The sequence below is a fragment of the Mya arenaria genome, chromosome 3, assembly GCF_026914265.1.
Source record: "Mya arenaria isolate MELC-2E11 chromosome 3, ASM2691426v1".
Lineage (NCBI taxonomy): Eukaryota > Metazoa > Mollusca > Bivalvia > Myida > Myidae > Mya > Mya arenaria.
Window position 1 is genome coordinate 65,905,192 of NC_069124.1, and position 11,867 is coordinate 65,917,058.

The window sequence follows — 11,867 nt, forward strand, 5'->3', positions numbered from 1 at the left end:
AGGTATTGTCGTAGATAAGTCTACATTCCAGACATTCTAATGCACTACGAGGAATAACAAAGACGGACTGAAATTATTCAGTTTATTGCAAAAATATGAACTTTTAAAACGAATTCTTTTCAGGAATGAATAAATAAATATAATATGTTAAAACAATTTTAGGTACATAGGGAATTAAAGAGTATAAATAGTTAAAAGATTATAAAGCATTTTATTTTATTTTCATATTCTCCTAACCTCAAATTTGGCACAACGCCAACAGCTGTTGATATGTTTGGCCGCTCTTTCCCGCGTCTTGCCAACCGACCTACTAACTGCCCCTGGGAAAACGATTTCATCCGATCAAAAAAATAGTGCGAAATGCGTATTGGCAATTTCCAAGCAATAGTTAAGTTATTCGTATAATATAAGAGTGATTTTTTCAAAGTAAGAGTAAATTAATTGACGTTTTCTTTATTTCTTGTGCCTTGTCTTTAAATACAGAAACACAAAAGCGTCAACGCGCACCTGCTATTCTCTTGAATTGAATACAATCTGTTTCCCGCCAATTAATACTCATTCTGGTGTAGGCCACGACAACTTCGTAGTACGCTTGAATAGTCATCATAATATTGTGCAGTTTATTAATTATTTGGATTAATTTCGTGTTTAAAAATAATTCTAACATGTCAGTTTATCATCGTTCTACTGCAAAAAGTCGAATTCTGCAAGAATATCGTGAACGTGAAGAAGAAATTTCAGCGGCATTGTCAAGGTGAGTCGTAGTAGTTGTACACACGCTGCTTTCGACATAAACATTGTAGTACGCATGTACACACAAATTTGTAACATCGTTTACGCAAAGGTCAATTGAACTTTTTTCAAATGTTTGGTGTATATCAACTCTTAACATCTGTATGTATCATATTGTTTGGGAGAATACGGTCATGCTGGTGTTTTTTCTCCAAAATCGGTTCATAAAAATCCGGCTTGGTCAGAGAAGGAAGTCACATGGCGTGGAATGAAAACAAAGGGCAGATAATCTTGCTCGGCCACGCCATGCTGTCAGCTGACTCTAGAATATGTCAAACAAATGTTGTTTTGAAGGGTGTTTTATGTGACATTGAAAATATTCATAGTTGATATTTATTGTTTAGCGCATAATGTTGTTAGAGTGGCATGATTTTGCCTAAAATTGAATGAAACGTAGGGGAAAAAAAGTTGGCTGGGTGCCAAATCCGTATCAGCTGAGCATAACTGCCAAAAGTTGTTACATAACTTACCATATTGATCAACTTGATTACCGACTAGGTCAAAATGATAAAGAACATAGCAATAAATAAACAACATTTTATTTATAAACATTATTTTAGGGAAGGTTTATTTACTTGTAGGTCATTTGATATGTTGACAATATTGTTCGGGTTTTATACTTTTATCAGTTCATACAGTGTGTGTCATGTCCTCACCGTGACCTATATTTCATAGGTGATATTTTATAGACTGTTTGAAGGCAGCTGTAAAATGTCAGCATTCTCAATAAATAGGAGTAATCTGAAACATGAATAAATTCAGAAAAAAATAATGGTTACTCATGTCATTATTAAGTTTATGCTTACTCATTCTCATCATAAGACATAAGGGAATGACCATTAGCAATTAACATATTTCATTAAAAATGCCAAGGCATGTGTGAGTTTTTTTCTTCAGTGAGAGCAATAATTTAAATTTGTGGAAGAGCTGTTACGAAATAAATGTCATTGCAATGCTGGTATATTGGCAAGGAGCCAAGTCCCGCCTCATCTGTCTGCTGGCTCCTAGATCAATATACTTGTATTGAACTGTTAGCATTCCAAGACTCTTATAAGTTTCATAGCTGCTGCTGATTATTTAAGGTATCAGTGACACATAATTGAGCTAATTTTGAATGTACACAGAAGTAGAAACTATTACAACTATTGTATAATATTTCATGTATCTGGTATATACAGGGTTCTCAATAAGTTTAGGTTTAACCGTCTCAAATGGTAAAGTAACCGACCAGCTTCTACTTATTCTACTGAAAATTCATTTAGTTTTCCAAATTTGAACCGGCCCTATTGCCATTTGAACCGTCCATTTTGGCCGGCAGCCAGTTCTTATTGAGAACACTGTATATATTGTAATGACAATACTGAAAAGTATTATTTAAATTTTTCACTGTCTCACCGTTAGTAAATTTTCAGTGTTAGTAAATTTTCATTCAACACTGATAAATTTCTCTTATTTCAGGCAAATTAGTCACAAAAATGGTGTTGAAGGTGAGAAACGTCTACGTAGGGCCATTGCCAACAGCAATGAAAGGCGTAGAATGCAGAGCATAAATCATGGTTTCCAGTTACTGAGGACCCTTCTACCACACAGTGAGGGTGAAAAACTTAGCAAGGTACTTGTGAATCTCTTATGTAGGTGTATTTTGTATGTATGGTACATTTTTGTAGCTAATACATACACATATTTTAACATTGTGTTGTTGTGTTTTTCTGTTTGTTCAATTTTCTTTTTCCTGTCAATTTCTGAAGGATTACCTAACAGTAATATTTTCTGTCCATGAAAGACCTTTTCCTTTGGTTAAAGATGGTTGTTTTGTTGCTATATTGTATAATTCCACCTTGAGTGGCAGACCTATTGTTCTTCTGGAATTCAGAGTCTGCACCAGTTTGAACTGATGGCATTATGCCAAATTCATCACCCTGCATATAATAAAGTTGTATGATTGACATCGCTTATTCATTTGTAAATAGTGTGTCTAGACCACACAGTGAAAATGGTGTTCTAGATGCAATTAAAGCATCAAAACCAATTGTATTAATTCGCTGTTATAAAAATCCTCTTTTAACAGGTATCCATTCATAAACAGAAGCATAACACTCTTTAGTTTTGCTACTGGTGAACCTTAAGTGTTCATATGCTTTGACGACTTCATTTGAAGCTAATGAGGCCTACTGTGTCTCTTTCATTGATCACTGAACAAAAATACAACTCGTAACAGTTGTTTCATTGACAAATGTAGCTAATTACAATTTACTCTACCAACATTGTAACAGTATATGGTAGTATTTCTTTGATAAAAGATGTTTGATGGGTTATTTTATCCTTACCCGTGTAAGCCTTAGGTAAACAGTTGACTGGGTAACTAGAGCATCGGCACTCCTACATTCCATTGCCGTGAGAGAGTTAATACGCCTTGAGTTATCATGGAAAGTGATTTAGGAATTCAAGTGCTCCAATGTGTGCAGAAAAAGAGAATTCTATTCCATTCTCAATTTATTTGAGATTGATAGTCCTGTTTCCTCAAAGACTGAATATAGTATTCATATAATGAGAGAGTGGGAAAATTAGTATTTTTCAAGCTCAGGATTAATTTTGAAATCAGGATTGAGAACTTTTTACTTCGTACAATTGTACAGTTATGAAGATAATTTTTTTGCTAGGACACATGCATCAAGATCAGTAGGAAGTTCTTTGAAATAAATATTATAAATGACTTTGAAATAAATTCAAAAGTGGTCTAAGCCCCTTTACCCTGCTTTGAACATGAATCCCTCATAATCAAACAGACCCCCAGCTTTTTTTTTATAACTGACACTTGTCAGCTGTTGGAACCTCTTCAAAATAAAATGTGACTTTCCCAAAACTGGGAGTACTAGTAATTAACAAAGAAAATCTACAAATGGTGTTTAATTATTTTGAAATAGATCTAATTTGTTCACAGAATTTATTACTTAATGTCTTATCATATATGCTTGGATGTCAAGACTAAACCACACTTTTTTTTACCTCATAATAATATCACTGATTAACATAATGTTGAACCGTCGGAGTAAATTCAGTAAGCTTGTTCTACCTTGTCAGAAAGGAAATCCATTAAAAAACCTCATGTCAATGAAATTTTTGTGGTCACTGAGCAGAGAGAGATTTATGTAGCTGACATAAAACTATTTTGAATCCAATATTAGGAATTTTGATACAGATAGTAAGGTCTGTCAACTGAGCTTGAAAATATACACATATATTCTTCTTGATAATATTTATTACTTGATTTGGAATTCAAAAATGTGATTCACGCAAAACATAAATGTTAAGAAAACATTTGCTCTTTCTCATGCTTTACAATAAAACCATATAAAAGTTCATGCACTGGTATAACCTACAAAAATAATAGCATTATAAATAATCATTAATGGACTTGAATATGCACGCTTGGCATAATATTATAGTTAGTTGCAAATAAACATCACAATGTTATTATTAATTATACATATAAATATGATAATGTCATTAATTTATTAAAACAGTTATTTTTAATTGTTTGAAATACTGATAGTTCGTTGATAAAGTAATTGAGATGTAGTCTATTTGAAGAAACTGTCTCTACAATCTTTATTTATACAATGACTGCTGGATGACCACTGGTCAAATGTCTGTTGATAGGTATAGTGAACTACTGACCACTGTATAATACACAAGGTCATGTCTCACAAGTTTGACCACAAACAAAATTGTGTATTATTTAATGAATTGTAGGACTTCTATTCGACTAACATGTTGTGTTTTTTCACATAACTGATTGAAGTTTGTCATTTAATGTCATAGTATGTTACCTATAGTATAATGAAAGTCATTTGGAACCCTAAACAAGAGAAATGGTGATTAAGATATCTTTGTGTTTTTTTATTCACACCAGTTAATAAAAACTTTCAATAAAGATTTTGATTTAATTTTTTTGCAAAGAGCTAATGCACGGACATTTTACTAGTACATCTGAAAGTCAGATATACATACATACAGTGAAGTATGGAGTACTTCCATTTTATTTATAACTTTAAGCATGAAAAATAATGAAATTCATGTCACCCTCATGAACTTGTTGAAAACTACAATTTTGAAGAATATTATTATTAAAATATAAAAGTAATCATATCATTCTGTCCTCAACCAATTAATGATAGTTGTGATTAAGTGCAACATGATGGCTGTATAATAGTTATTAGTTGATCTCCATTTTTGCCATTGATGGAGATGTTGGGTTGAACAGTTTTTAGCCACTGGATCCTGAAATTTGTCCTGAAGAATTATATTTCTAATTTTCATGGAGACCAAAAATCACTCACACAAAATGTGTACATCCTCATTCAATTACGCAATGGACCTTCTATAATTATGAGAATGATAATATTTCTATAACCAGTGATTGGTTTATTACTACAATTCAGCCCTATCAAATGTGCTCTTTCCTACTGGCACCCTGTCCCTCTTCTGCAGTACCCAGTCCTTTTAAAAAAAAAAAAAAACTTGCTGAAACCCCAGAGTTAATAAAATTCATGTGAAAATGTCTTAGGTATCTCCAGTCTCTGCTCAGATTGTTAGATACATATAGATGAAAACATGAGATAAATAAGGTCAACTGATGTGAGTTAGGGTCATAAACCTTTGCCCTACTCAGGCTTCATCTGTGTACATTAATGTTTGTAAACATTGTTCTTTTCATAGAATGAAAACAAGTGATGTATACTTTCCGTTAGTAAAATGATTCATATCCTTCCAGTATTATTGAAAACTGGGCCTGCATGCTGCTGGCAAATGAATTATTTATGGCCATTAGTTCGGATGGTGATTGAGGGTGAGGCAGCTATTGACTCTTGTTATTGCTGCTTAGTTTGACATTTGATGTCTTGTTAAAGCTGCACTCTCACAGATTTACCGTTTTGACAAAAAAAAAAAAAATTCTTGTCTTGGAATGAGCCAATTTTTGGGTAAATATCTGCAAATTAGTGATATATGACTGCTGACAAAAGGTCAGATTTAAGATTTTCATATTTCTGTTCGAAAATTAATGTTTTATGTCTTAAACCGTTACTAACGGTTTAAGGAAAATGCATAAAACATCATTTTTGTAACTTAGATATGAAAATCTGCGCTCTGAATTTTTGTCAGCAAACTTATATCACTTGTTTTCATGCATTTTCGAATAAAATGGCTCATTCCAAGAATTTTTTTAAAAAAGTTGTCAAAACGTTCAATCTGTGAGAGAGCAGCTTTAAGAAAAGACCATGGTTATGTACCTTATCTTTTAAGATCATATTTAGAAGAAAGCAGTTCTGTCTTGCTTTCAGCTGGGATTGTAGATAAAAAAAGGTCATCATATTCATAAAAATCTCCTGTAGATAAATTCCTATAATCCTACCAATTAGTAGAACATGAAATCTATATAAATCAACTGTTTTCTTTTGTATTTCAGGCTGCAATATTACAGCAGACCACCGAGTTTATTCACAACCTTGAACAGGATAATGCAAAGTTGTCCGCACAGAATAACGCATACAAACGTCTCCTTGGAGAAGTGAGTCGAAAATGCAACATCGACTTGGAGCTTGATATATCTCTGTATGGGGGCTCGCCTCCGCTAAAACGTAAAAAACGAGACACAGGTGCGGGTTGATTTCAATATAAATATTGAAAATTACATGTGAATAGATATGACACAAGAAAATGTTTAATAATATATATTGTTTCTCAGATTACCAATTCTAAATTGAGTAGCAAAGCTATTTCTCTGGTTAAAGTTTCTGTTGAAATTGCTGAGCTTTTCTTTTTTACACCTGGCCCCAATATCACTAAAGTACTGAAGACAAATCTCATTCTCAATTCTTTTTACTACATTACATCAGAAGAAATTCAGAGTCATATGAATTTTCTGCTTATAAAATGCATTCTCTTATTTATTGAAAATTAATATAGCCAGAAGTTCTATAATTTTTTCTAAATTACTAATTATTATTACCTGATCAGAAACTTAAAGTTAAGAAAAATGTCATTAAACCATGTTTTATTCAATTGATTTACAGAGTCATCAGATGAAGGTATTACTGCTGACTATGAGGATTTCAAGCATGAGGACATTCGGCGTGAAGTGGGTCTGCTCCGCCAGCAGCTAGACAAAGAGAGGCAGCGTCGCATGTACCTGGAGCTACACGCCAATAGGCACTACACCACACCTGAGAGTGTACAACCACTGACAACGCCAGTGGAGCCGCCGCCACTGACCACACCTGTGGAGCCACCAGTGCCCACTCCCCTACCACCGCTCCAGCCGGTTATAGAAAAGGTAAGTTGATAGTTGAAGCTTTAGCAATTATTGTACACTAAATAAAAACATGATTGAATTTATTTTGTACTATGTATAAATATAGCAATATTTCATAAGGATTGTAATGAAAACCTGCAGTAGTGCAAAACTTGTCCGGGTCATTATTACTTGAAGAACAGAGAATATCAGCTTTCGTTGCTTTGCACGCAAACACCTTACTTTATAAACTATTCAGTTTTTGCCAAAGGGATTATTTTTGCATATCTCCCACCATTGGTATGTTAAATATTTTAAATGTGATACCATAACAAGGAAGTAGTTGGTTTGGGTCAAATGATTTATTATGACTTTGAAATACATATGAATTTTCAAACAGCGATAATCCCAGCTTTATCAGTCTGGTGTCATTTTTTTCAAGTGAAGCATTAACTGTCTCCAAACCAAATGAAAGACTAATATTTACTTTTACCTGATGGCGTATAATGAAACGTGGGAATGTTTGCGTGTTGGTTTCCTCTTATTTCTTGTCCATTTGGCCATGTTTGTTTTCCACTTAATTCGTTGTTTGATAAAAGACAAGTTAATGGTACATTATAAATATCAAGTATTCCCGTAACCTAAATTGAACTCTACTGCGTAGTGTAAATTTTCTCACATTTTAGACCATAGTATTTGGCATAGGCAATGTATTGAAAATGCAGGTTAACTATATCATACAAAACATAGCCTAAGGTCACTGGAATGATCACATTCTTAATAAAATTGGAGATCAAGTACTATGAAGGATCCTTTTTGCATTTTGGAATGGCAAATATCCAATAGCTCCATAGCTGGTATTATGTATTTTTGGCAGACTTGGTATGAGAAGATTAAATCAAGGCTTTCATGAAGTCCATACAGTATTCAATTATTTGATAGTGTGTTGTCTATTACAGATCATTGGGTCTGAAATTGTTAAATATGGTGTGAACTAATTGGTATAAATATAACCCAGTTGTTAAATAGGCAGAAAATAATTAGTAAACTTTGTCACTGGTATTAAATGAACTAACTTGTCAATCATTCTAGAGGTAATTTGATAACAGTTGGCAGCATTGATGTTTGTTTTAAAAGTTAAATAATCACTCATCCTGAAAATCTGACACAAAATTGGCGATTCCAATTACTTGTCAGATTGACAACATCTGTAATGCACTTTTTTCAATAAGGGAGAAATGTGTGTTGAATTGGAATGAATAGATGTAACAAGCAGTGAATTAAAGCACTGTAATGTATATGCTTATAAGTATTAAACTGTAGCACATCCATTCACCTATTCTCTATATTTCAGCCTGTTGAAGATTGCAACCCAGAGCCTATGTCCGTGTACCCACCCGTCCAGGTGGAACAAGAGCCCGACCATCGTGTGCCAGGTTCCCCCAAACACAAGCCAGATGCCCAAGGCTTAAACACCCATTTCCGTAGCTACCTGGAGACTCTCTCTGAGGCTGCCCGTCTCGTGGAAAGCAAAACGGATGAGCCCGCCAAGCCCCCATGCTCCAAGGCCCTTGCTGCTGTTACCACAGACCATGCACAGCTACAGTTTTATGCTCCACATGGTACAGACAGTGAAGATAACACATATATCACCAGTGACCAAGAAGACTTGCACTCAGAATGCTCTGGTAGAGACTCGCCCTCAGCTCATAGCTATGTAAGACTTCAGAGTGCACACTGTCTGAGAGTGCAACCAGTGTCAGCGCCACAATTGACTTCACCAAAACTTCTTCTTTCCAATTCAAACTATTCTGAAAAGTACCCAGCAGTTGCAAATGTTCTACAAGGGAATTCACCGCAAGTTCAAATGTATTACAGACCAGGAGTTATTGTGCAGAAATCGTAGTGTCAACTAGCGCCAGAATCACTCCTGATCATTTATCATGTTCCATATCACATCTATTTATTACTGTAACAGTTATTCACAATTATTCGTTTGTACTTGTATAAAGACTTCATTACTTCAAACATTGCATATATATTTCACTGCCAATTTCCGTATGATCACAGTGCTATTTTCATGCATCATAATTACTTGATTCCAATTTGTTTCGTCCTTCTGTTTGTTTGTAAAGATGAATAATCTGTTGGAAGTATTGTTTCTTAGAATTAGGATCTTGACTCCCTGACATGTTTCTGTAGATTTGATAAAAAATTTAAACAAAGTTAATTTGAAGAGAAATACTTTCTGGAATAGTTTTGTATATAGTTACATTTATAAGTTTGAAATGATTGTTAAAGCTTACATTGTGTGATTTGTTACAAAGATGTATAAATGTCATTTTTATTCATTTCATTTAATTGATGCTCAATATATGTTACCTTTTGTACATAAACATTGACTATAGAGGAGTTCTCACATTGGTGTATGTGTACACACCACTTACAGACACATTCTTAAAAAAACGAACCTTGATATTCAATGACAAATAGAGAAAAAAATATGCAAAGTCAAGATTCATATGATAATGAGCCATTTATGATAAAAAAAACTCTGTTTTTACAAGTAACATCAGAGGTAAGGATTCTTTTGAAGAAAGAATTAAGAAGTTTTATGAATACCGGCGCTGGTACATTAGCACTAACTCCAGTAAGCCTTTTCACAGTTTTGTTTTAGATAATAAACTGAGAAACAGTAAACTAAACTGATTCGGCTGTGAAATGCTGTAAGTCATGTGTGTAATATTTGCTTTGCGTTATCATAATGAAGACTGTTCAATGTGTACTTCTTTTTTCAATGTAGTGGCATATTAGAAATCAAAATGAAAACTCGATAATTACGTTATGAAAATATTTCTGCCTTTGTGGCCAACGTTTATCATGTTTCATATTTGAAAATCAAATTAATATCTTACTGTAATTAAAGAATTATAAACTACTGTAAGATAACAATAGAAACATTACAGCTGTACTTAATATTATTTTTTTGTGTAAGTGATGGAAGTTTTCTTTATTACTTGTCATTGTTTTATTACGGGTTTTGAATTCGAGACAATGCGAAGCAATGCAAAGTGTACAGTATATGTTTTAACTTTAGCTTTGGTTTGTGATCAAATGCAGGTCTATAATTAGTAAATGTTGTAAAAATGACCAGCTCCTAATATGGTTTTATATCAGTCATATTTGAAAACGAGAATAGACATGGATACAATGAATAAGTGTCAATTAAATGTGGGTGATTGTGCACTTCTTTTTTATCATAATTCATTTCATACCTGTCATATTATTGTTTTTACTGCCCATAGGCAATATAGAATACGCAAAGTACCTGACCATGGTTGGGCATTAGCAAAGACTCTGCCCATGGGTAACTGGGCATAAAAATATTTCTGTAGGCATTCAGTCTGAGCAGCATTTGTCAACTTCCATAGGGCATTTTATATGAACTTCTTCTACCACTGCGTACTTACAGGCAGCAGACCATTCTTGTACCAATAACACAATCTATTGACATTTAATTTCACATGACCTGTTCACTATCATATATCATCATGGTCAGGAGCTTTCTGTACTTGAGTAATCGTTACATTCATGTGATATATGTGCTATAATCATCCGACCAGTCACCCAAAATGATTTTATTATCATTCATGTGTAAATATAAACATTCATCATACTCTATTTATAAAGAATTATTGTTATATTTTATTCCTGTGTATAATGTAGTGTATTGTCTGTACGCCCTTAAACTCTTGCGTAGAACCTTTTTTCTTTCTTTAACAGTAGAATTACATTGCTTAGAATTGTAAAGATCTTTGTGCTAGAACTCCTAATAATGACAATAGAATACTATTATAGCATGAACTGAATTGAACCATGATTTATTCATCGGTTGTTACAATTGTAAGGTACATTGTTGTTTATTAGAATTCAATTGTCAAAGCAAAATTAATGCCCCAATCGGACAGCCATTGGAAAGACATCTTTACTTTCTAAGCTCTGTGAAACACTTTGTATATTTATAGGCTGCTTTCACAGGAATTAATAAAATCCACAGACTGCCAAAACATGTGCGAGTCTTGGGTTAACAAGTATATATATATTTAAATGTGTGTTGAGCAAATGTTTCCTACAGTAGTTGTACCGTTAACTATAAAATGCCTTTCTTTGACAAAATGTGTTCCATCAAAAAGGCTATTTTGGTACTTCTCCCGTACGTGAAGGTCAGTATTTAAAGGTCGTTGCACATCCGAACACGTTGAATGTCAGAGGATGGGTTGTACAGCTGTTTGTCAGACATAGTGCTATTTGAGATGAAAAAAGCATGACTTTTAGATGCTAGCATCACTGATTTCTTATCAATTTCATTTACTGAATTATTTTATTAACGTTTTGCTTCATATGAGAATGTTTAGAATAATTTTAAAAGAAAAAGTTGTTAATTGAACTCGGTGATTGTTATTATTTGTAAGGGATGCTTTTATCATGATCAAACATAATATGAGATGCTTCAGTAACTGTATGGGTTGCTATGTATACTAAAGAATAAACGTTGTGAATATGACATTTATAGAAGTGTTTTGTGTTACTTTAAATCGTTCACCTATAAAGTTGTATTTTAAACCTCCCGTAAACTGTGTTGAACATGTGTGAGATTTTTATGAATGGTGCGCTGATAGAGTAGTTACTTAAAACCTACGTAAATGGTATTCACTATTGAGCGACTTTTATTAATGAACATGGTTTATGTATATGGGATTGCCTCTAAGATATGGTCGTGTTT

The 11,867-nt window shown here is 33.5% G+C and overlaps 1 protein-coding gene across 1 annotated transcript; it reads left to right on the plus strand.

The window, feature by feature from the left end:
• Positions 1-576: 576 nt before the first annotated feature.
• Positions 577-11,653, plus strand: LOC128229140 (transcription factor AP-4-like). Its single transcript, XM_052940855.1, has 5 exons — positions 577-754; positions 2,251-2,404; positions 6,260-6,449; positions 6,867-7,126; positions 8,439-11,653. Exons 1-5 carry the CDS (start codon positions 666-668, stop codon positions 8,988-8,990), a joined length of 1,245 nt encoding a protein of 414 aa, XP_052796815.1. The 5' UTR covers positions 577-665; the 3' UTR covers positions 8,991-11,653.
• Positions 11,654-11,867: the final 214 nt, after the last annotated feature.

Bases quoted from the DNA above. Each gene is read 5' to 3' on its own strand.
- LOC128229140 (XM_052940855.1), top strand. From the start codon at position 666: ATGTCAGTTTATCATCGTTCTACTGCAAAAAGTCGAATTCTGCAAGAA. The intron at 6,450-6,866 runs GTGCGGGTTGAT...ATTGATTTACAG, and splicing joins ACGTAAAAAACGAGACACAG to AGTCATCAGATGAAGGTATT. The intron at 7,127-8,438 runs GTAAGTTGATAG...TCTATATTTCAG, and splicing joins TCCAGCCGGTTATAGAAAAG to CCTGTTGAAGATTGCAACCC.